This window comes from Harmonia axyridis, chromosome 6 (assembly GCF_914767665.1).
Source record: "Harmonia axyridis chromosome 6, icHarAxyr1.1, whole genome shotgun sequence".
Lineage (NCBI taxonomy): Eukaryota > Metazoa > Arthropoda > Insecta > Coleoptera > Coccinellidae > Harmonia > Harmonia axyridis.
The window spans coordinates 3,143,406-3,166,512 of record NC_059506.1 but is presented as its reverse complement, the minus strand read 5'-3'; the positions used below and the strand labels follow the sequence as shown (position 1 = coordinate 3,166,512).

Sequence of the window (23,107 nt, the reverse complement as noted above, 5' to 3'; positions counted from 1 at the left end):
TGAATTTCGTTTTCTGAATTTCTGATATATTTAGGTATTTATTTCAAAAAAATTTGAGTTATTTTGAAACGTTGATTCACTATGGGACACAAGAAGTGCGTTCTTTGTGGAGAAACTCGCGAATTGAGTGAATATCGTATCACTGATATGTTTTCATCTTGTCAATTTTGATAGTTCATGTTGGGGACAAAGTTACTTACTGAAAATGACATATGTTTCCTCTATCTATGTTTATTACTATGAGGTTTTGGAGAAGAAATATTATGATCATTGAATTAAGCTGAGTTTGAGTTCATATAGTAGAAATTAATGAAAGAAATATTAGATTCATTTCATTCGATAAAATAAAGGTGGTTGAAAGACAATTTGAGATGGAGGTTTTATGCAATTTTTGAAAAACACATTTCCCACTCAATTCTGGTTCATTTATCCAATAATAAACTTTTGGAATCCATCAGGAAAAAAATATGTGAAGTTATTTATGTATGTGAATGTTTGGTTCAGTGTATTTTTGGAATTACAGAGGAAAATAATGAATTTCTTTGTGAATTCAGTGGTATTTTGTTATTTGGATACTGTTCAATTATCCATTTATCATTCTCAAATCTCAGGTATAATTCTCTCAAACTTCCATGTCAATTTTTTTTTTGTACCAATCAGTTTTCATAGAATTAACTTTCCCCATAGTTTTTATTATAAAATATACAATAGACACTTGTTGAGAATCGTTTCATCATTTTCGAAAGTGCAAAAGCTCGGTTATAGCAACAAAAAAAAAACTGCGATCGATTCAGCGGTTTGAAACGATCGGAAAAAAACCGCATCTTGGGATACCTCATTGAAATCGTGGATCCACCAATTGGAAATCAAATAAAATTCCACCTTCCGTTGTGGGTTTTGGTCAAGATTTAGGATCGGGATTGTCGATAGAGGAAGCTTCTTCGGGACTCTCCACCAGCTTCTTCAGATCGGAATGAACATTTTTGCCGCTCAGAACACGTGGGCATTTGGCCAGGGTGCCAGAAAAAGCGTTAGTCTTCTGTCCAGCATCTTGCAGCATCCTGAAGGTTTTGGACTGGATGATCTCGTTCTCTTGGAGAGCTGCTGCCTGTGCCCAAGAGTCATAATACTGAACGTATTCATTGTAGTGGCCGTAGAACTCTTGAGGCGTTGAGTTACCCGTGTCATTTCTTAGAGGCGACAAGTAATCACTGAAGCCTTCCGATGGTGTATCACAGCTGTCTCCGTCCTCTTGAAGAACCTTCTTGGCAGCTGCGTGCAATTTTTCAACCGACATGTTCCTGAAAATCTGCCCCTTCTTCTGTTTCAACATACTGTGCACCAATTCCTCGGCCAACTTATCACTAGCGTCCGTACTTAAAGGTAGGCTCAACTGTGTTTTTCTATTTTCCACAGTCACCTCCTCTTCTTCATTCTCGCATTCTTCTTGCAACAGCTGGAACAATCTAGAATGCGTGGATGCCCGCTGGTATTTACTCATTTTCCGCAACTCAGGAAATTCTTCGTTGTCGGAATACTGCTTGCTTAGATCTGTAACTCCAGAATCTTCCTCTGATATTTCATCGAAAGACTTGACGCTACTTTTCGCAGATACCGGCTTGCTCTTGTTCGGTTCTCCGCTATCAATTGCTTCCACTTGACTCTTAACTCTAATCGTTATCTCTTCTTCTATCTTCGTGAATTTCTTCTTTACTGCAACGCATTCCTGCAATGCTTTTATCCTGTCTTTTATCGATGGTATAACAATCGTTTCCTCTTCCTCGTTTTGTTCGTTGTTGTTCACGTCATGTTTAGTTTCTTCATCTTCACTGGAATCGCTTTCTTCGCTGTCGGAAGAATCGTCAGATTCCCTTGAAGAAACTTTCCTCGAGCTTTCACTACTATGGCTAGAGTGAGCGGAGGTTATCTCGAACTTCGGGACTATAGTTTCTTTGGGTTCTACCTCATAGAAGACTTCATCTTCATAACTTTGCACTTCTTCAATCTCCTCTTTTATTTCCTCCTTTGTTTCTTCTTGTATTTCTTCTGGATATAATGTTTCTTCATATGAGTAGTCTGGGGTTATTTCTAATTTTGGAACAGTTGATTCTCTGCATTCTTCTTCATTGATGGTATCATTTTCGTAGTCATTTAGTTCTGGTCCTTCAGTTTTACTGTTCGTTACTTCCAAGTTATTTGTTGTATCACTTTTCTCGGCATTAGCGTCAGATGTTTCTAGTTCCTCAATAACTTCATCAACAGCTGGTTCAATATTGTCTGAATCTCTATAATACGAATTGGATTTTCTTATAGGGAAATCATCTTCATTTTTTCCTATAACACCCCACCAATCTTCACTATCAGAAGATTCTTTTGAAATGTTTTCTTCTACATCTCCATTTGTTTGATTGTTTTCTTTGGGCTTTTCTACTTTCTCTTCATCTATATCTTCCTCACATTTCGTTACGTCCATATGATTGTTTTGGCCTTCACTGTGATTTTCTTCATTATGTTCTTCTTCTTCTATTTCTGGAGATATATTTGGTGTACTGATTTTGGGTTGCTCATCTACATTCGTTGTTGTTTCATGTTGCTTTGAAACTATTTCTCTTTTTGGGGACGGTGTTTTCATCGTGAAACTGGCATAAACTTCAGAGTCGTCAAGTTCTATCCTAGCATTTATCCTGCTCTGTATTCTCGAAGCTATTTCCATTAAGTTATCAGAAATCCATTGTTTACCAGTGGCATCCTCGTCATCCTCATCGTCACTTCTCATTCCTTCAACAGTTGTACAGTCGCTAAATACGCTAGATTCTCTTGCTTGTCTGGAAGTGTCCGTCATTTCACTGACTTCGAATATGACACTCAGTTGGTGAGGTACGACTTCTTCTTCTCTTTCTTCTTCGTAAACACTTGAATTTGAAGAAGCATCCGACTCATCTTCTGCTTCCGAGACTTCTGACTCGTCGTCTGATTGCTTGTACACGTTGATATCCTTGACAGATCTGATGGTTTGGAGCTTGCCACAATTTGGAGTTGGTTCTTGTACAACATCGTTAGTTTCAGTATCTGTGTCAGATTCTGAACTTGAAAGCTCTTTTTGTATATTGTCAGGGGTAGGAGTCACCACAATTTCTGGCGTGTTATTTGAAACCTTAGGATTTGTGGCACCTTGGCTTCTGTTTTTCTGGGTGTAATAGGACATTTCGTCCATTGAGGAGTAACCGTTAAGGTCTTCTGGTTCACTTCCTGGTCGCATGAATGGGAGAGGAGAAAACATTGGAGGAGGATACCCGTAATAATAATAGGGGAAATAAGGGTCGTAGAAAGGCGGGTAAGGAGGGTAGTAGTTGTAGTTGCATTCTGGTGGTGCGTTTTCCATTTTTTCGTGGCCTTCTGGAGGTGGATATCCGTACCAGTATGGTACCGGAGTACACGTCTTAGAATCAGTTTCTGAGTCTGTTGAAGTTCTCTTTGGAGTTCTTCTTCCTGGTACTGGTGTTGTTGGACTTGGATACATCGGAAATGGAACTGGCGTTTGTCTCCAATTGATATTCTCCAGTTCGGTACTGGAGGAACATCGCGAGAAAGAAGACGGGGTTCTTGATTTTTGCTCGATTTCTCTTGTTGGCGTGAATGGTGGGTAACCGAAATAAGGTTGAGGTGTTTTGCAAGCGCTAGCTCTGTTCAATTCCGGATCTGAGTTGCTGTGCTCGGCGTGTGGGAGTTTGTAAGGGGTGGGAGAGTAATATGGAGGCCAGTAGGGTTGTGGGTTGTACATGGCGTAAGCGGGGGGAAAAGCCCAATTGTTTCCTTGATATGGAAAGTCGTAGTTTTCGTTCGTTTCGTTAGCTTCTTTGACATTGGCTAGAAATAAAACGAAAAATTGGGAATTTGATAATATCGAATCGATGTTGTTTTCCTAACAAAGAATGATGTATTTACAGAGGATGTACATCTTCTTATGTTGTTAATGTGAAAGAGGGTTTGAACGCAATGAAATTCAAGGGAACCTAAACTAACCGCAAGAATCAGGTGCAGTCATGGCTTGCAGCATCCTGAAAGATCTCGAAGGAATTGAACTTCCCGTGTACTTCTTCGGTTCCTCTGCGGGAACTTGCTGACTTGGTGGTACGTAGTTTGGTGTCTTTGGTCCTCCATTTCCTACAATTCAATGGGATATTTATTTTTTCTTAGTGATAGGAGTGGATACGAATATCTTTCTAACTTAAATCTTAAAGATTACCTGACTAATATTAAACTTAGTCACATAAAAACCAGAACATCTAGTAAAAATGTTTACAAATATTATAAGGGTCGTAGTAGGCAAATGAATACAATATTAAATTTCAAATCAATCTCTTGAAGATAAATAGTGTATGCCTAATAATGTATTGATGAGCCATGGTGTTGAGGTTGAGGTTAACTTATAGACCCATAAGAAAAAAAGTAAAATCACAATTCTGAAAGAAACAAAACATGTCTAGGCCTACTTCTGATCGTGATCAATATTCTCCTGGGGTATTTCACTGCAGGCTTCCTCAATATCGTGTTGGTGTGCAGCCAGAGTTTAAACTGTGGTCAATTGTCGAGTCTTCTACCGATCATGTGCCACAAGTGTTTAAATGAGGCCAAATCCAGAGTTGGATGACAATTGTAGTAAATTAATTTAGGCATGCTGAAAGTAGTTCAACTTTACTCTTGCCACATGTGGTTGGGCATTATTCTGTTGAAAAGTTGGGTTTTGGGGACTCCTAAGATATGAAATTGAATGAGGTTCCACTTTTTCTTGAATGTCTTTAACTCAACTGTTCTACAGCAAAGCCACCACGCTATCCTACAGAGATGGATGGTGTATTTGGCGGGGACCACTAAGTTTTTGAAAATAAATAATCACTGGATGTTGGGGTTTCTATGTCACGTAGTATGTTTTTATAGTATTATTTTTCTAAATATATTCATGTGATAGATTAATTTTCGATTCTCATTAAATTAAAGATTCTCATTATGGTATATTGAAATGGAAGATTTAAATCTTCAATTCATTCCTTTCAATGTACTGACCTTCTATTTGTATTGGAATAGTCCTCACTTGGGGTTTATTATGACCATCATCATTCGGAACTGTAAAATATAAGAAATTTATAGAATGAAAATGCCAGAAATTGTTTGAAACACCGGTATTTCCTTAATGAAATTAAGTGAATAAGACTGACAGAAAAAGTGTTAAATGAAAGATGATTTTATAAAATAATAGAGCTGGAGTGGGGGAAACGGCGTTTGAATAGTGATTTGATGAGTAACTGGTTCAATTGATTACTTGCGCTTATCTACAGTGTATTTCACGAATAACTGCACAGGGTGTTATATATTATGAGAAATACATAATACCCTGTACATCAAACTGAAATTTTCATGAAAATCCATATTGCCAACGACACAGAATGAAACAGAGTTTTCAAGCACCTATGTCTTATTTTCATTCGATTTGTCGTTTATTCAGTAATATTGACGAAAATTGTGGAAATTAATATGAAAGATGAAACTCATTTTTTAATGAAGAATGATTCGATGGAAATATATAGGGGTAATCCATTATTATTTGAACCGAATAACTCGTCAAATCACGTTAAATAAAGTGTTTTGTTGTAATGATTGCATATACATAAAGTGTAGGTAAATAATGTTTCTGTTATTCTTTTCCAGTCCTATTCTTTTTTTCACATTTACGTCACTGAAGTTATCAAAGTGGTTAAACATATTGAGTAATGATCATGCAGCAAACCCAGTACCGTTTTTTAAGCTCTGATTTGGTTCATCAGTCATATTTCGTAGTAGTCTAAAAGCCTTGGAAGGAATAGTACCACCTTTGTAACGCGGCTCAGTTGATTCACCGTGTAGATATTTTTCTGTGTCCACATCTGAGGAATGCCCAATTCAAACTGATTCAGAATATTTTCATCCGACATTATAATGATAAATGAAGAATAAAAAAGAGAGAAATGTGTAGAAAAATATATATAAATTTTTTTAAAGTCTTGAGACTTTTTCAAAATTATATATGAATTATTCCAGAAATAGGCGAAATCTCACTGGATCTGAATACTCCAGAGAGTTCCCATTACAATTTATTAATTATTATTTTGGTGTATTTTTTGATCATGTTCTACCAATTAAAAAATGTGTTAGCCACCTTCCAGATTTTTTCTATTCCATTTAGAGAAGATCCGTTCATACACAATGTGGTATTTTATTTTTTATAAGAGAAAAATTGCTTTAACGGACACAAGAGTTGATAAAATTGTTATTTAATCGTTATTTTCAAAATACATATATTTTCAAATTGAGCAATTGATTCGTTAAAAAGTTCTGGTGAAATATTCAATAGGGGTTTCATGTTTCACTTCTTTTGAAGATCACAATAATTTAAAAAAAATATTCATAGGTAGCTTTTTCATTGAAAAAATGATGAAACATGCCAAAAAAAATGTCATTTCTTTAACTTTGCTGCAATTTCAAGAAAAATTTTTTTTTCATTTTTGGAAACGTGTGTAGCTGTTCAAGGAAAGTCTCAAGAGCTTTTGTTTGAGAGGTTCCCTTCAATTTCTCACAAAGATATACCCCTAAAAATTTCCGCATTTCTTTGGTAATAATCTGTACAATAAAACTTTTAACTATGGCATCATCGAAACAATGCAAAATCATTTTTCGAAAAATATTCTGCGGTATTCTTTCGTCTTAAGAGTTAATTATTGGTAGGAGAATTTTTTGTGCATCCTCGACCACTAATTGATTGATAACATTGTTCAGTTGAAATCTCAAATTAATTACTTGAGTGCCGTGAAAGCAAGAGTAGACATATTATTGAAGAAATAATTTCTGAAATAGTGTACTTTCGTAATCAACATTTTTTCGACAATTTATTATATCTTTTTTTTTAAATTGTTTTTTAACGTATATACTCTTTCGAGACACCTTTGTTATTTTTTGTTAAAATCCCCTGTACCTTCCACCACCAGGAAATAGAGAAAAAATTACCGCTTTGATCTAAGATCCTGAATACTCTGGAAGGAATATGTCCTCCTCTATACCGTGGGTTCTCCTCGTCAAAAAACATTTCTACAACCAAATTCGGCTTCGTCATCTCCCTTGTTTTGTAATGATACTGATGATACTGACTATTTTCGGCTACACAAAAATATCAAGACATGAATTGTCGATTAGCAGCACTGGTTCAACGTCAGTTTCTGGTGCAAACCCATGTAAATCTTTATGGGGAAATATAAGGTCAAGATCATCCGGGTTGCTGCAGCAGTTACAGTTGCTACTGCTCTCGTTTTTATTGCTGCAGCAACAACAGTTGTCACAGCTGTTGCAGCAATTGTTATTGCAGCTTTTGCTGCTTTCGTTTTCATTGCTGTTGTTATTGCTGAAGCAGTAATAGTTGCTACAGCTGTTGCCGCAATTCTTGTAGTAGCTTTGGCTGTTGCTGCTCTTGTTTATATCGCTGTTGTTATTGCTACAGTAACAACAACTGCTACAGCTGTTGCTGCAATTATTATTACAGTCTTTGCTGTAGCTCTCGTTTTATTGATGTTGTTATTGCATCAGCAGCTAGAGCTGCTATAATGAGATCATCAGCATCAAAAGCTGCTGCAGAAACTGGGATAGCCTTGAAAGGAATTTAGAAAAATTCAAAATGTTCCAATTTGGTCAAATCGGCTTTAGATTTCCCCATGAGTTTGCATAAGAAACTGATATTGAATCAGGGGTGCCCATCTACTATGAAGGGTTCGTTTACTATCGGAGCACCATTTACCTTGTTTGAATCTGTTGAGCAGTTGCTGATCGGAGTCGTTGAGCTGCATTTTCCGCATTTGTTCAGCGGGATATTGTTGAGGATAACGTGCTGCATGTTCTGTAGCCCCGTTGAAGTGGTCTTCCTCGTCTCCATCGGTGCCGGTTATTTTCTGGATCACCCTGAATGATCCCGACTGGCTGGGGTTACTGGACCAACTCTGCTGACGGCTTAAACTTCTTCGAAAAAAAAAATTAGAAAAACACTACTTCCCAATTGCGCCCTTGGAGACCACATTATTGTATATGCCATAATGGCATATATGTGGGGTTCAAGGGTGCAGAACTGTGCATGAATGAACGTGCTCATCTCAATAATGTTTTCGATATTCTGCTCGAATTTTCTATGATTATGTTGCCCCTATCAACAAGAATTTTTTTTTCCATTATGGGTAAAGGGTTTCTCAATAAAAGCTTTCATTTTGATATTAATAAAAGAGTTCGGCTAATGCCCTAGCACTAGCAGTCGATGCCGAAATATATATAAAAAAAATAGGAAAAATCAACGAATCAACCAATGAAAAAATTCTAAACGTGTTAAATCACAAGATCTCGTTGGCCAATTATGATCACCTCTTCAAGAAATAACACGGCCAGGAAAATTATTTTGAAAAATTGCGAATTTTCCATTGCTTGTATGGCACCTTGTTGAAAATAAACGTCGTCCACAAAAATATCTTTCAATTCCGGCCATAAAAAATCATTAATCACAGCAAGCAATATTCTCTGAGTAACAAAAACGGTTTTGTTTCTTGACATCACTAACAGATCAAATGTTTCCAACAGTTCCAATATTGCCGACCGAAAAGGTGCTTCAAGACTACCCAAAAGTGCATTAGTTTCCTGAACTGTGACCGTTTCGCCATTTTTATAGAGAATTTTAACAATTTCAATGCGTTGTTTAGTAATACACTGCGCAAAAAAATTAACGCACATTATGGAAATCTCAGATTTATTCTACAACTGAAGGTGTTCTCAATGATAATTATTTTTATCAGAATTATGCATGCATATGTTGTCCACTTTCAATGTTTTTATTCAATACAGATGTTTTTTCCCAGCAGGAATAAAAAAAGATGAGATTATCAGATTTTGAATGTATTGGCTCCATTCTGAAATCAGTTGTTCTCGATCAATTCTAGTGATCAATAGTTTTTCTTTCGTTTGATTTTCTACACTCGATTGCTATGCAACGCGAAACACGCAATTTGACCCAAGAGGAATGTGCCCAAGCGGTAGTTTTGCGAGAAGAAGGGTGGACATACACAAGAATTGCAGAAAGGTTCGGAGTTTCCCATACAAGTGTGTCCAGAATGTTGCAGCGATTCAGGGAGACAGGTATGAATGTCCGAAGACCAGGACAGGGTAGACCACGGGTAACAACGTCACTTGAAAGTTTCTTCGTTGAGACAACGGTTTGCAACCGCTTGCCTCCTTCAAAATCAGCTTGAGCAAACTCTTGGGGTGCAAATTAGCACTCAGACAATAAGAAATCGCCTCAGAGAATATGATTCAAGGCCTCGTGTCGCGGCAAGAGGCCCAGCTCTTACCCCAGCCCATCGAAGGGCGCGTTTGGATTTTGCGAGAGAGCATATCCATTGGGAAAGTGTTCTCTTCACAGATGAGTCTAGATTCTACCTCTACCATTGTGATCGACGTTCCATTGTATACAGACGTCCACATGAAAGATATGCTCAGTGCAATTTCCTGAATACTACTGGTTTCGGGGAGGATCGATTATGGTATGTGGTGGAATATCTTTGACTGCTCGCACAGACTTAGTAGTCGTTGGTAATGGAGCTATGAATGCTGATAGGTATATAAGGAACATTCTTGAAGAGCATGTAGTGCCATTTGCCCCATACATTGGTGAAAATTTCATTTTTATGGACGATAATGCCAGACCCCATCGTGCGCGCATCGTTCAGAAGTACCATGAAGAGGTTGAAGTCTCTCGAATGGAATGGCCAGCAAGAAGTCCAGATCTCAATCCGATTGAGCAGGTTTGGGACAACCTCAATAGAAGGCTGAGAAGTTCAGAAAATCATCCAGCTACTCTTAATGACTTAGGAATACAATTCAGAGAAATTTGGGAAGGATTAGATCAGAACATTTTAAGATCACTCATTTTGAGTATGAACCGTCGTTGCCGAGCTGTAATTAACGCAAGGGGTGGAAATACCAAGTATTAAATGACTTATCAGCATTCCAGGATTTTGAAAATTGTTTATTTCTCTTCTTTCACATAAGATTCGGTGAAATCCTGAATTTTTCTTCCATTTAATGTGTCTTGTTTCGTTCAAAACCTTCCCGAGAGAACATAAGAAATAAGTTATAAAATCAATGTAGAGTTAACTTTCATTAAAATTGAGATTTTCAGAATGTGCGTTAATTTTTTTGCGCAGTGTAGTTTTACTTGTCAAATTTCAAAAGATAACAGCTGTAAAAGTGTGAGCAACCCATATCAGATAGCGGGCTGTTAAAAAATGAAACTTCTCATTGCAAAACCCTTCATCTACTTTGAGTATTCTTTTTCATATAATTACTGTTTGTGTTTACTTATCGCTTTACCTGTTTTGAGTAGGAGTTTCCCTGCCTTCAATCTGGATAGGTATGGTTCTCGCACCTGCCTCTAGTTTAACAGGTATAGTTTCCTTTCTGTTTATGACAGGAGGACCGTAATTAGCTCCAGGATGTTGAAGGACAATTGGCTGAGTAACAAAGACGGCGTTGGGATGACTACTTGGATCAATCAAGGGTTGCAGAACTCTTTGAGTATAGACTGAACCTTCTTCAGGACCTACATGCTGGTATTGTTGAGGTTGAGGTTGGGAAGTTCTTGGCTCTGGATTTCTTTGCTGTTGAACGTTTGGAGCTGCTGAATTACTCTGAGGCCACCTGGGGCGTTGTTGTTGTTGACTTGGGGCACTTTGAGGGGTATGCTGGAATAATATAAAATTGTTTTGAAGTTTGTTGGTTAATGATTCTCCGTTTAGACCGCTTAGAGATTGTTGGAAATAGAAGTTCTGTGTAGACTTCGTTACAGTGTTACATACATGCTACATAGCGTATGGTTGGTCGATCGTCCTAAACACTAGTAGTTATTTATAATACGAGTACAAGTGCAGAAGACATTGATATTCTTCCACCAGTTCAAAATTCAAAAACGATTCACCAATTGGCGAGTTCTCGAACGAACGAGTGTTAGAACGAGCCTTCTGTAGCGTTTTATACATTATTATATTATAATTCGGCCATTTTCTAGAAAATTGGAGTTACCAAGATAAGTGAATCACCCTGTACATGTATCCGCACAGGGTGTGGAAAAGTGTAAATTTGCTCACGCAAATGAATTCGGAAAAGTACTACTTTCCTAGTCCGAGATGCGTAGAGTAGTAGTAGAGTTTTTCCCTACAGAACAACCGACCATTGGTCAACACTTCATAGCCATCTTTGAGATTACCTGTTCTGGAGACATAGGAGTGGTGGGGTAACTTGGTGGCTCCTTTTTGGCCCATTGTGGGGCTTCCTCCTGTCTAACTTGCTGTTTTTGTTGCCAGGGCTTCGGAGCTTCCTTCAAAGTAGGAGTACCGGAAGTCTGTACTTTAGGAGATTGAGGAGATGGGGGAGCATTTGTCAGATTCTTATTCTGTTGAGCCTTGATTGGTGGGATATAGATGCAACCTACGTTCACATTTCTTTCGGGTTGTTGCGGGAAAACAGGTTGTTGATTTGTATTTCTGAAAATTCAATTAAATGCAAAATACCGAGTTACCAATAAGAGTCATTATAATTGAGAACATAAATGTAAAGAATGACCATGTAGGGGTGTCCTGGCTAGCTCCCACATTCAAAGGGGCCTTTCAAAAGTGTAGTGGTATAAAATATGCAAGGATATTGGCTGACCAAGAAACATCTCATCCTTAACTATTTGCAGAATAGAACGCAACAGGTTGCTATATGTATGGATGGTAGGGAATACAACTCCACTGTGAAGAAGATAGCGAGAGGCGTACCTCAGGGAAGTATTCTTGGACCGCTTCTTTTCGTCCTTTACATAAATGACTTGCCAGAGGTCCTCAGGGAGCACTCTTGGGAATCAGTATTGTATGCTGACGACACAAACATAATGATTAGATCACATAAAATCAGTAACCTCATTTATGGAGCACAGAACGCTTTAACTCAGACGAAGAAGTGGTGTGAACAGAATAGTTTGCAGCTGAACATGACTAAGACGGAGTGTGTAGCCTTCCGTACAGATAGAAATAATTTACTTTTCCCAAACAGCTTTGAGTGCAGAGGGCAGACTGTAATGTTGGAGAATACCACAAGATTTCTGGGTATACATCTTGATGAGAACCTCAAATGGAAAGAACACAGTCGCATTTTAATTAAGAAGTTGAACTCCTCTATTTACAGCTTGAGGGTTCTGAAATTTCAAATTGATGCCAACATCCTGAGAATAATATACTGCTCCCAAATCGAATCGCTTCTCACGTATGGAATAATTTTCTGGGGAGGCTCATCACTGATCGATAGAATATTCATTGCTCAAAAGCAAGCACTACGGGTACTGCTGGGGCTTGGTTTTCGAGAATCCTGCAGAGGGCACTTTAAGGAGGCAGGGCTAATGACATTGCCTGGAATGTATGTGTACAAGTGCATATGTTTCATTCTGGATCATCCCAAATTCTTTGAGGAGTTTGAAAATCAAAATAACACCCGACGACTCTACCCTTATCATTATCCGCTTCACTCCCTTACATTATCACAAAAGGGTGTGCATTTCATGTGTATCAAGCTATTGAACTCACTTCCTTCAGATATGCTGAAATCCAGAAAACTTAAACGTTTCAAGAGAATATTGAAAAGATTCATTATAAACAGCGAACCCTATAATTTGGCTGAATTTCATACATGGTGTAGAAATTATCAACCGGAGCTGTGAGAATCATGCTTTCTTCTTGACTTGTTGTACTTTGCTGTAGTATATATCAACTTGTTATATTTGTAGCATTTTTACAATTAATAAATTTCTATTCTATTCTATTCTATTCTATCTCCTGGAGGAAAACGAATGAATGATATAATGTGTATTCTTAAACACCATCTTACTGGAATAATGCTCTCTCTGATTTCCTTGTTGTTTTTTAGGTAAAAAGATTCTCTAGCGTGTTACAGTACTGATCTCACTCTAAGTCCCAAAGATACATATAGTCGAGGCAGTACAGCAAACTATGACATTGGGACTATCAAGAGGGTCCATGGTGAAACTCTTGATGATAATCTGTTGTCCAATATAGGTCATTTTGCTTATTAATACGCCCCTAGCGATAGAAGTTAGCTTCATCGCTCGTCCAGCAAATCGTAGTTGAAAGAGTTGTTGAAAGATCTCCTGGCAACCCCAGATATTGGAGACAATTCCTGAACAATCATGCTCGGTAATGAACTAATATTGAGGTATGTTAGCCAAATCCAACACACTACAGAGCCTGAAAATCTAAAAGTAAAACATCAGTCTAGTAATGTTTTCTGGAGGTGAAAGACACTTTCTTTTCCCATTCATACCATAATCAGTTCTTCTGAGGTTTTGCACACATGATGAAATGTTTTCCGTTCAGAACACTCACTACGATGGATTATACAGGATATTTAATCGATTCTAACTATTGAGTGCCGAACAAAACTCTAGGAAATAGACAAGAAAAATAACAAGGTCTGTTTAGTCTAGGTTTATTAAGAGGGGGAAATTAAAGGAAATAAAGAGGCCTGAACGCTGGCCAGAAGAGCAGCACTCCTTTCATTGGCGTAAAATATAGGTAAATGTCCTAAAAAAAAGAGTCTCAGGAAAAGTAAAAAGAAACGAAAGATTCTGGAGGAATCTTCATGGTTTGGATCATTCCAAAAGGTCTCTTCGAAACTTTGACACTGCGAGATCCAAGAAGTATATGGATATACTGCACCTTCTCACAGGGCATTGCCACCTCATGAAGATGAGTCTATCAGAAAACGACGAGAGCAGATTGTGCGAGGAGGAAGAAGAAAATCCAGATCACCTGTTGACGAAAATCCTCACCATCGTTGCTCCAAGAAAAAAAATGCTTTGGCCAAGAGACTTGTTGAGGTGAGTAAGTAAGATCCTTGAAGCCATCCTAGAAACAAGAGTTTATCAGAACTCTGGAACTGGAGAGCGAACTGTAGAGTACGAAGACTTTTGGCGAGATCAGCTCTAATGGGAGCACAATAGATCATAAGTTCGCTGTGCAATGAGACCTACCTCAATTCTACATCTACCGATCTACCGCGTTTAGAAGGTTCAGGTTACGAATGATCCTTTTCAAAAAAAGATACGACAAAAGGAACTTGGTGCTCTCTCAACCATGACATGATGAGGACTTTGAAAGAGATCAACCACACCTCTCTGTAACCGCCTTTTTGCCACCACAATTTTTTGAAACATGGAGCCAGCTGTGACACACTATATGCATATTTGTGATTCTTATGAGAAATGGATAGTTTCAAAGGATTTTAACTCACTTTGGTGATTCCTTCCTTTCTACTATAGGAGGAGACCAAGCTTGTTGTGGTGGTTCTGGTATACTTCTCTGAGCCATTTGTGGTTGATATGGTGCGTTATCAATTGGAGGAGACCTTACTTGTTGCGGTTGTGGAGACCATACTTGCGGCGGAGTTCTCACTTGTTGTGGTTGCGGGGATCTTACTTGTTGTGGCTGTGGTTGCTGAATAAAAGTTTTCGTTATAAATTGATCATAATTTCAAGCGATTTTCTACATACTTGCTGAGCTCCCGTACTTCCTGGGTTCCTATACATTTCATCTAGGAGCGTGTTTCTAATTTTGGGACCACCGGTCTTTTTCAGCAAGCCCATTGGGTTTTCGGGGATGATTTTGGTCATATCTGGACGTTCGACTGTTTGGTGATCAGCCGTTCTAACTTTCTGTGTTGGTAAGGGTTGAGTGGGTGGTGGAGGGGGTGGAGGTATGTTGCTCATCGGGGGTGGTGGAGGTGGTGCTCCTCCCCTCATATTACTCATAGGCGGAGGTGGTGGAGGACCCGAAGGAAACACCTGGAATGGATATGTTGAGAAATACAGACTACCAGAGATTCTACATTTTTGTCACCTGCACGTGCATTTGGGGTTGCATTGCAGCTAACGCAGATGGCGGCAAATATCCTGGAGCTACTTGCGGCCTATTTTGCTGGGTCGGGGTTGATCCAACACCTTCGTAGGCAGCGTTCCTTTCTATCCTCCTCGCCATACGTGGAGATTTGATTTCGTTCAGATTCAAGCCCCCAGGTGTGTATGTAAAAGGTTTCTTGTCTTTGGTCATCATGGCGTTTTGAATACATGGTGGAGGTTCCATTTTTGTCTGAAAATTAGTAGATCTTCAAGATCTTTTTTTATAATAGAAACTTACAATTGGAAATAAGTATGAAAGACATTTTTCCTTTATCCAACATAATATTTATTCAGATGACCATTGAGTTTGAAATTGTTTTCAATTTATTGAAACACGGTAATGTTCGCAAATGCATCGGAATTTATTGTATCCGAGCAGTGGCGACTGGAGTCTAAGATATAATTTTTTTTATGTTCTGGTTCCCACGAAAGGAGATATCTTGTAATGTTCAGAGAACATCGTGAGAACCAAGGGAAAGAAGGTAGGAATTGGTGTTTTTTTTGAATTTATGAAGGTTATATGCCTCGGGGAACACCTCCCTAGGCAATGTGTTCCAGAGCCTTGCTGTTCATTGGATAATAATAAATTATGCTACAAAAAATGCAACAGAATTGAGGGCGACATTCAGTTCGCGCTGCCTCAGGTATTATAACTTGAAAATAAAACCTACTAAAAGTCCCGAGACCCCACGTCTATTCTTCCACCTAACCCTCTGTAATTGAACTAGAAACAAGATAAAAAAAAGAAAGAAAAATATGTTCGAACATAAGCCACTAACTTAAATCGAATAGCTCACCAATTCAGCAAAACAAGCAAATCTTTGTAGAATATTCACTATTATATGAACGAGTCTTTGAAAAGAGATGTTCTGCAGGCCTCCAACGCGACCACAAAGGGGTGTGAAGACTGAACTTGACGGGTTAACCTCGAAGAAACTGTCAAAGGAGGAACGATTGTTGATATTTCAGAAGAGCATCGCCCATGAAAATATCTATAAAATAGAGACAGATCGCTAACTTTTCTACGGTGTTCCAAAGTAATGAGCGAGTTTGTAAGCGAGGCATCACCGACGAAACGAATTGCCCTTTTTTGGACAGAATCCAGCAGTTTCAGAATACACTTAGGTGCCGCACTCCAAACATGGGAACAGTATTCCAGGACAGGTCGGATATGTGCCTTATAAATCATAAGTAGCTGACTGGAAGTGAAATAGCTCCTAGCACGAAACAGAAAACCAAGTTTTTGGGATGCACTTTTGGCAATTGATCTCACGTGATCTTCCCAAGAAAGGTTGATAGTAATACCAAGCAGATAGTAATACCAAGCATCGAGATGGATGACTTCAAAGGTATAGTTACTCCTGACAAGCTTATGTTGGGCATACTGAGATCGGCCTTTCTAGAGACAAGACATGCTTGTGTTTTGTCTGCATTGAAATCCACCAAGTTATTGGCTCCCCGTTCAAGAATTACTGCCAAGTCCATATTCATGTTATTAACATTTCTTCCTCGTTCGTTACTGATTTGGCGGGCTGGTATTAGAGCCCTGGAAGAGAAGGCGGTATGGAGGGTACTATCATCCGCAAAACTGTGTACTGGACATGAAGTTGCTCCCAACAGATCATTGATGTGAAGTAGAAATAGTGTTGGTGCTAGAATTGATCCCTGCGGAACACCAGCATTTATGATTAGAGAGTCAGATTAAACTCCATCGACAACCACATGAAGAGATCTGCCTGAGAGAAAACTAGCTAGCAGAGAACAGAGCTGAATTACAGAAAAACCGTAGAGTTCTTCAATATTTTGAGAGGTATTATTGCAATGGGTGTTTCTTTAAGATCTTGAGATCTTCAAATGATAACAACGGCAACAAAATCTTTTTTTGTGCCTAGGATTTTAGAGCTGATTTTAACTATATTTGGGACGCTTGTACATGCAATAAGTTTTTATCTATCAGCTCTACTTTTTTAGATACATCAACTTATCTACCAATGTGTGTTTCATTCAGTATATTCATCAATGAGAGTTCTTAAATTATTATATATTAATTAATCTAGGTACAATGGTTTCATTGTCAGTCTGTAATTGAGTAAATTCCAGGTAAATCTATAAATAGTGAAACCATTGCCTATCAGGTGCCTGAACTGATCCTTTTAATAACCTAACTCGGTTAAGTAAAAGAAAAAAATCATACTTCCTACGTTACATATGAAATTGAGCTTAATGAAGCAATTTGTAAAGGCTCTTGATTAGAATGGATCATATTTTGCATATATAGGGGTAAAAATGCATCAGTTGAGCTCAGAAAAACTCAAAGCAGCGATATTTGGCGGCCCATAAATAAGACAATTAATTAAGGCCTCCATAAATTCAATGAATTCAGTTGAACGAGAAACTTGGACAGCATTTTTTGCAGATGTAGAAAATTTTCTAGGCAAACATAAGGCTCAAAACTAACAAGATGCTTAATAGTTTCAAATCCTCAAGGTGCAATATGAGTATTGAAATACACTCTTTATACCGTTTTCCTGAAAATGTAGGAGATGAGGAACAAGGTGAAAGAATTCACCAAGATATTAAAGTTATGGAGGATCGCTACCAAGGCAGATGGGACATGCACATAATGGTAGATTACTGCTGGAGTATAAAAAAAAAATGTTCAAAAAAACATGTCGTGGAAAAGAAGCTTTCAAAGTGTTGATTTCATCAATGTTTTTTTTTGTTTGTAAGTACGACAAAATATTGTGAAGGGTGTTTTTTTTAGAGCTATAGAACTTTAAATTGAAATAAAACAACGATGGATTATTCGATTGACATGAATTTTATTTATCCGCAATATAATCTTGTGGCATTACATTTTAAATATGATTTCTGGCATATGACCGCCACGGCTGGCTCGGATGTAGTCCAATCTGGACGTCCAATTTTCGATGACTTTTTCCAACATTTGTGGCCGTATATCGGCAATAACACGCGAATGTTGTCTTCCAAATGGTCAAGGGTTTGTAGTTTATTCGCATAGACCAATGACTTTACATAGTCCCACAGAAAGTAGTCTAGCGGTGTTAAATCACAAGATCTTGGAGGCCAATTCACAGGTCCAAAACGTAAAATTAGGCGGTCACCAAACGTGTCTTTCAATAAATCGATTGTGGCACGAGCTGTGTGACATGTTGCGCCGTCTTGTTGGAACCACAGCTCCTGGACATCATGTTTGTTCAATTCAGGAATGAAGAAGTTAGTAATCATGGCTCTATACCGATCACCATTGACTGTAACGTTCTGTCCATCATCGTTTTTGAAGAAGTACGGACCAATGATTCCACCAGCCCATAAAGCGCACCAAACAGTCAGTTGAGGATTAGCTTCACTCCAAATGCGGCAGTTTTGTTTGTTGACGTAGCCATTCAACCAGAAGTGCGCTTCATCGCTAAACAAAATGAAATGGACGTAGTGCGCGATACGTATTCCGCACAGAACCATTATTTTCGAAATAAAATTGCACTATTTGAAAACGTTGTTCAGGTGTGAGTCTATTCATGATGAATTGTCAAACCAAACTGAGATTAACTCACTTGACAGCTGTTAAATCGGTAGCCATCTTGAACAGTAATGCCAACTTAAAGTTATATAACTCGAAAAAAACACCTGTTATTTTGTACGATATAGTAAAATTGTGGATTTGAGAATATATCACAATCCAACAACGTGATTTAACCATGTTGGGGGCATGTAAAAATTGCGTATACACCCTCTATCTATGTTTATTATTCCCTAACTTCCCATGCAGCTAAAAAACACCCGGTACTTACCAACCAGATTATCATTCGATAATTCTATTTTCACATCTATTCAGATGGGAAAATTGAATGGGCGTCATAAGAAGTCATTCTCCCAATGCATTGAATTTCCGCTGAACACCACAAAATAAGAATGTGTCCCACATTGCATCATCGGAATGCAATGTGCGTAGCCATTTCCGCGGGTGTTAACCACGGGCGAACAGCAATATTGATACGAATTCTTGATGCGTGTATCATTTCTTGGTAGTCTGCATTTTTCCGTGCTTGTTGTTAATAACCGGTTCAAACTCTACCTACCCACATAACCGACAGATTTTAATCGCGGGTTAAAATTGATTTTTCTTGTGTTTACTGCCTTTGTACGCCCCGTTTCGAATGCTTATCTCTTGCGTTCTTTCCATTCGGTAAAGGATATTTTGACGCAAGAGAAATGATTTATTAGGTGTTAATAGTTTCTAGGACTTTCAGAATGTAAGTTACGAGGTCAAAAAAATCTGGAGATTTTGATATATGGTTTTGGTCATGAGAATGAAAATTCAAGAGTTTTCAAATCAGGGGTTATCAATGAGAGGTTTCATTTTGATTTTGAAAAAAAAAACTACTAAAGGGTGTTTTTTTAGAGCTATAAAACTTTAAATTGCAATAAAATAACGATGGATTATTCGATTGACATGAATTTTATTTATCCGCAAGATAATCCTGTGGCATTACATTTCAAATATGATTTCTGGCATATGACCGCCGCGGCTGACTCAGATGTAGTCCAATCTGGACGTCCAATTTTCGATGACTTTTTCCAACATTTGTGGCCGTATATCGGCAATAACACGGCGAATGTTGTCTTCCAAATGGTTAAGGCTTTGTGGCTTATCCGCATAGACCAATGACTTTACATAGTCCCACAGAAAGTAGTCTAGCGGTGTTAAATCACAAGATCTTGGAGGCCAATTCACTGGTCCAAAACGTGAAATTAGGCTGTCATCAAACGTATCTTTCAATAAATCGATTGTGGCACGAGCTGTGTGACATTTTGCGCCGTCTTGTTGAAACCACAGCTCCTGGACATCATGGTTGTTCAATTCAGGAATGAAAAAGTTAGTAATCATGGCTCTATACCGATCACCATTGACTGTAACGTTCTGGCCATCATCGTTTTTGAAGAAGTACGAACCAATGATTCCACCACCCCATAAAGCGCACCAAACAGTCATTTTTTCTGGATGTAACAGTGTTTCGACATACACTTGAGGATAAGCTTCACTCCAAATGCGGCAGTTTTGTTTGTTGACGTAGCCATTCAACCGGAGTGCGCTTCATCGCTAAACAAAATAAAATGGACGTAGTGCGCGATACGTATTCCGCACAGAACCATTATTTTCGAAATGAAATTGCACTAATTGCAAGCGTTGTTCAGGCGTGAGTCTATTCATGATGAATTGCCAAACCAAACTGAGAATAAATCACTGTTAAATCGGTCGCCATCTCGAACAGTAATGCCAACTTAAAGTTATATACCTCGAAAAAAAACACCCGTTGTATTCTAGGAGAAATCATTGAATGCTTATTTCTTTGTCAAGAGGAAGTTATGACATCAACCACCATATCCTTTCATTGAAAAATTCTGTCTTCAATCGATTGTGGATCATTGGTATAGACCTCTTCTTTCACGTGGTACCAAAGAAAAAAGCCTGAAGATGTTGAATCACAAGATCTCAGTGGTCAATCGTGATCATCTCTTCGAGAAATTACACGGCCAGGAAACTTTTCTTACAAAATTGCATTTGGTCGTTGGCGTTGCTTGTTTTGCACGTAGTGCCGTCTTGTTGAAAATAAATATTGTCCACACCAATATCTTCCGGAGATAAAAAATGATTAATCAAAGCTCGATAGTGCAATTCATTCACTGTAACGCTTCCACCAGACACATAAGACGAATAAGTAAGTCCAATCACACCATCAGCCCAAAAACTGCACCAAAAAGTGACACGTTGAGGATAGAGAGACTTCTCGACAATCTTTCTTGAATTTTCCGAGCCCCAAATGCGACAATTCTACTCATTAATGTAGCCTGAAGGATAAAATGGGCCTTATCACTGAAGATGTTTTTTCGATGAAAATAATTTTCAAGGGTCAAATCAGCAAAGATACGACGTTGCTGATGATCGATTGATTTGAGTTCTTGTGTTAACTGAATTTTAAAAGCCTTAAGACTTAAGGACCAGTTTCATAATCCATCCGAAAAGACTCCCCTTGATAAGGATCGTTTCATTAGAAAGTCACCTTTATTGGAGCTTGAAAGTGGCTCCGGTTTCTTGACTTCCAACCGTCATTTAGAGAAAGGTTTCTTTTATTAGTGAATGTTAAATTTCCTAGGGTTGGCTTCTCTGAGAACTAGTAATTTATTGTTTGCATTTGGTAATATTTCAAAAAAATTGAAATTTTGTTGAATTGAAATTGAAATTGAATGGACATTTTGTGTTTAAAGTGAAAGGAAATGAAGGCCCTTAATTTCAAATAAGATTATTCCAACAAAAAAGTTTGTGTGGTAGAGGAAAACATGTGATGGAAATGACACAACAGAATGAGGTTATGTTTTGTAGTCATAGAACATGCGTGAAGAAAAGAATCCCTGCCTTGCCCTAAAGGGACTTTATGAGGAAGAACACTTTAAACCTTTTTCTAACCTCACAATTTGTTTATGACAAACGTTTCATTTGTGAAGGAAACTTCTCACGGAAAATGAGACTTTTTTCTTTTAAGATACTGGTCCTAAGTCTCACGGTTTTAATTATTTACATAACTTATATGTCACAATAGCTCAAATTTTTCACTAAATCCACTTTTGCTTGCCGAGAAGGTCCTTCACGACGACCCAAAAGTGCTTTAGTTTTGAGAACTGGGCTTGCAAATTTTTCAACATTTTGGTTGTGAATTTTAACAATTTCAGTGCGTTATTGAATCGTTTATTCTTCCATTTCATTTTATGGTCCTTCGAGACGGATCCGGATGAATCAGTGAAAATACTTCGAGCAAAAAAGTGATCAAACATCAATTTTGGTCCTTCGTCAGCCGAAGCAAAAAAGTGTAAAATCAAACATTTTTTGGTTCTTCGAGCCGGATCATGAAATTTTTGGTCCTTCGAACCTGATCTAGATGAATCAGTGAAAATACTTCAAGAGAATAAGTGATCAAACATCATTTTTGTTCCTTCGTCAGTCGAAGCGAAGAAGTGATAAAATCAAACAAACAAATTTAATCGAAATGCAGAAAATTAAGGTAAACAACTCGCAATGCACTTGTAACCATAAAACTTGTTCACATGTACCTAAAATGAATTCGTATCTTCACATGATATACACCATAATACCCTTATTTCTCAGAAGAATAAAAAAACTGCTTCTTCTACCGAGAACATCAATTACGTGAAAGTTAGTCTGGTAATTTATTAACATGAACACATCAAAATCGTGAATCTTGGTAACAGGTTGGCAGATGTAGGTCTGTACGGTGTTTAATGTGCTCAACAAAAACTTGGATATTCCCATTTGGAGGGTCAATACATATAACTTGTACAATATTGGTATTGAATCAACACTTGAAAGTTTTCATCGAATTGTAAACTAATTTGTTTACTCCGTTTATTTTGTTACATGAAATCCACATCAAGATTAACTAAACGCTATGAGTCAGACTCGATAAATAATTTGAAATAAAGAAAAAATTCGAGAAAGCACTTACGAGTACTTGCCATCATTTGAATGTTCATTCAACAAAATACTGTTTACCTTTATACAGAGTGTTCCAAAGTTAAGCGTACTGCGGGTAGAGGATATCCAGATAATTGCAAATAACCTATGGTAACAGGGTCTACGATGCCTATTGTACAGGGTGTTTCACGTAAGCGGGTCACTGGATTTTGTGGCTTATCCTTTGAGCAATATTGAAAAGTGATCCATCACAATGATAGTATCTTTCACGGGCCTTGACAGAGTCATCTACAGCACCCCTGAACTACCTGTAGAAGTTTCATTAGGTTCGGAATTTTTGCCAGTAGACCCCACTTTTTTTGCTTTGTCTATTGGACTATATATAAAAGTACAATATAACACATAAATACTCATATAAAAACACTCGTAGACTGAAAACAATTATTATGTATATGGGACATAAACAATATCAAGTAAAACATAGGTACTTAAAAAAAACATATATCATCCATCCAAAAACTCGCTCAACCTATAGA

General features: G+C 37.9%; 1 protein-coding gene across 8 annotated transcripts in view; it reads right to left on the bottom strand.

Annotated features, from left to right (window-relative positions):
- Positions 1-834: 834 nt before the first annotated feature.
- The window catches only part of LOC123682594 (protein piccolo-like), a 79,718-nt gene continuing 57,445 nt past the window's right edge, over positions 835-23,107 (bottom strand). For 4 of the 8 annotated variants that reach the window (XM_045621316.1, XM_045621314.1, XM_045621317.1 and 1 more), the window contains exons 3-12: positions 15,003-15,251; positions 14,657-14,947; positions 14,398-14,600; positions 11,321-11,597; positions 10,429-10,799; positions 7,820-8,037; positions 7,039-7,188; positions 5,065-5,124; positions 4,024-4,164; positions 835-3,867 (exon numbers count right to left, since the gene is read on the bottom strand). In XM_045621316.1, coding sequence (XP_045477272.1) covers positions 902-3,867; positions 4,024-4,164; positions 5,065-5,124; positions 7,039-7,188; positions 7,820-8,037; positions 10,429-10,799; positions 11,321-11,597; positions 14,398-14,600; positions 14,657-14,947; positions 15,003-15,245 — 4,920 coding nt within the window. In that variant the 5' untranslated portion in view covers positions 15,246-15,251 and the 3' untranslated portion in view covers positions 835-901. Of the gene's footprint in view, positions 3,868-4,023; positions 4,165-5,064; positions 5,125-5,792; positions 5,922-7,038; positions 7,189-7,819; positions 8,038-10,428; positions 10,800-11,320; positions 11,598-14,397; positions 14,601-14,656; positions 14,948-15,002; positions 15,252-23,107 lie in introns of all 8 variants that reach the window. The other 4 variants (XM_045621318.1, XM_045621320.1, XM_045621319.1 and 1 more) reach the window with 4 other exon arrangements.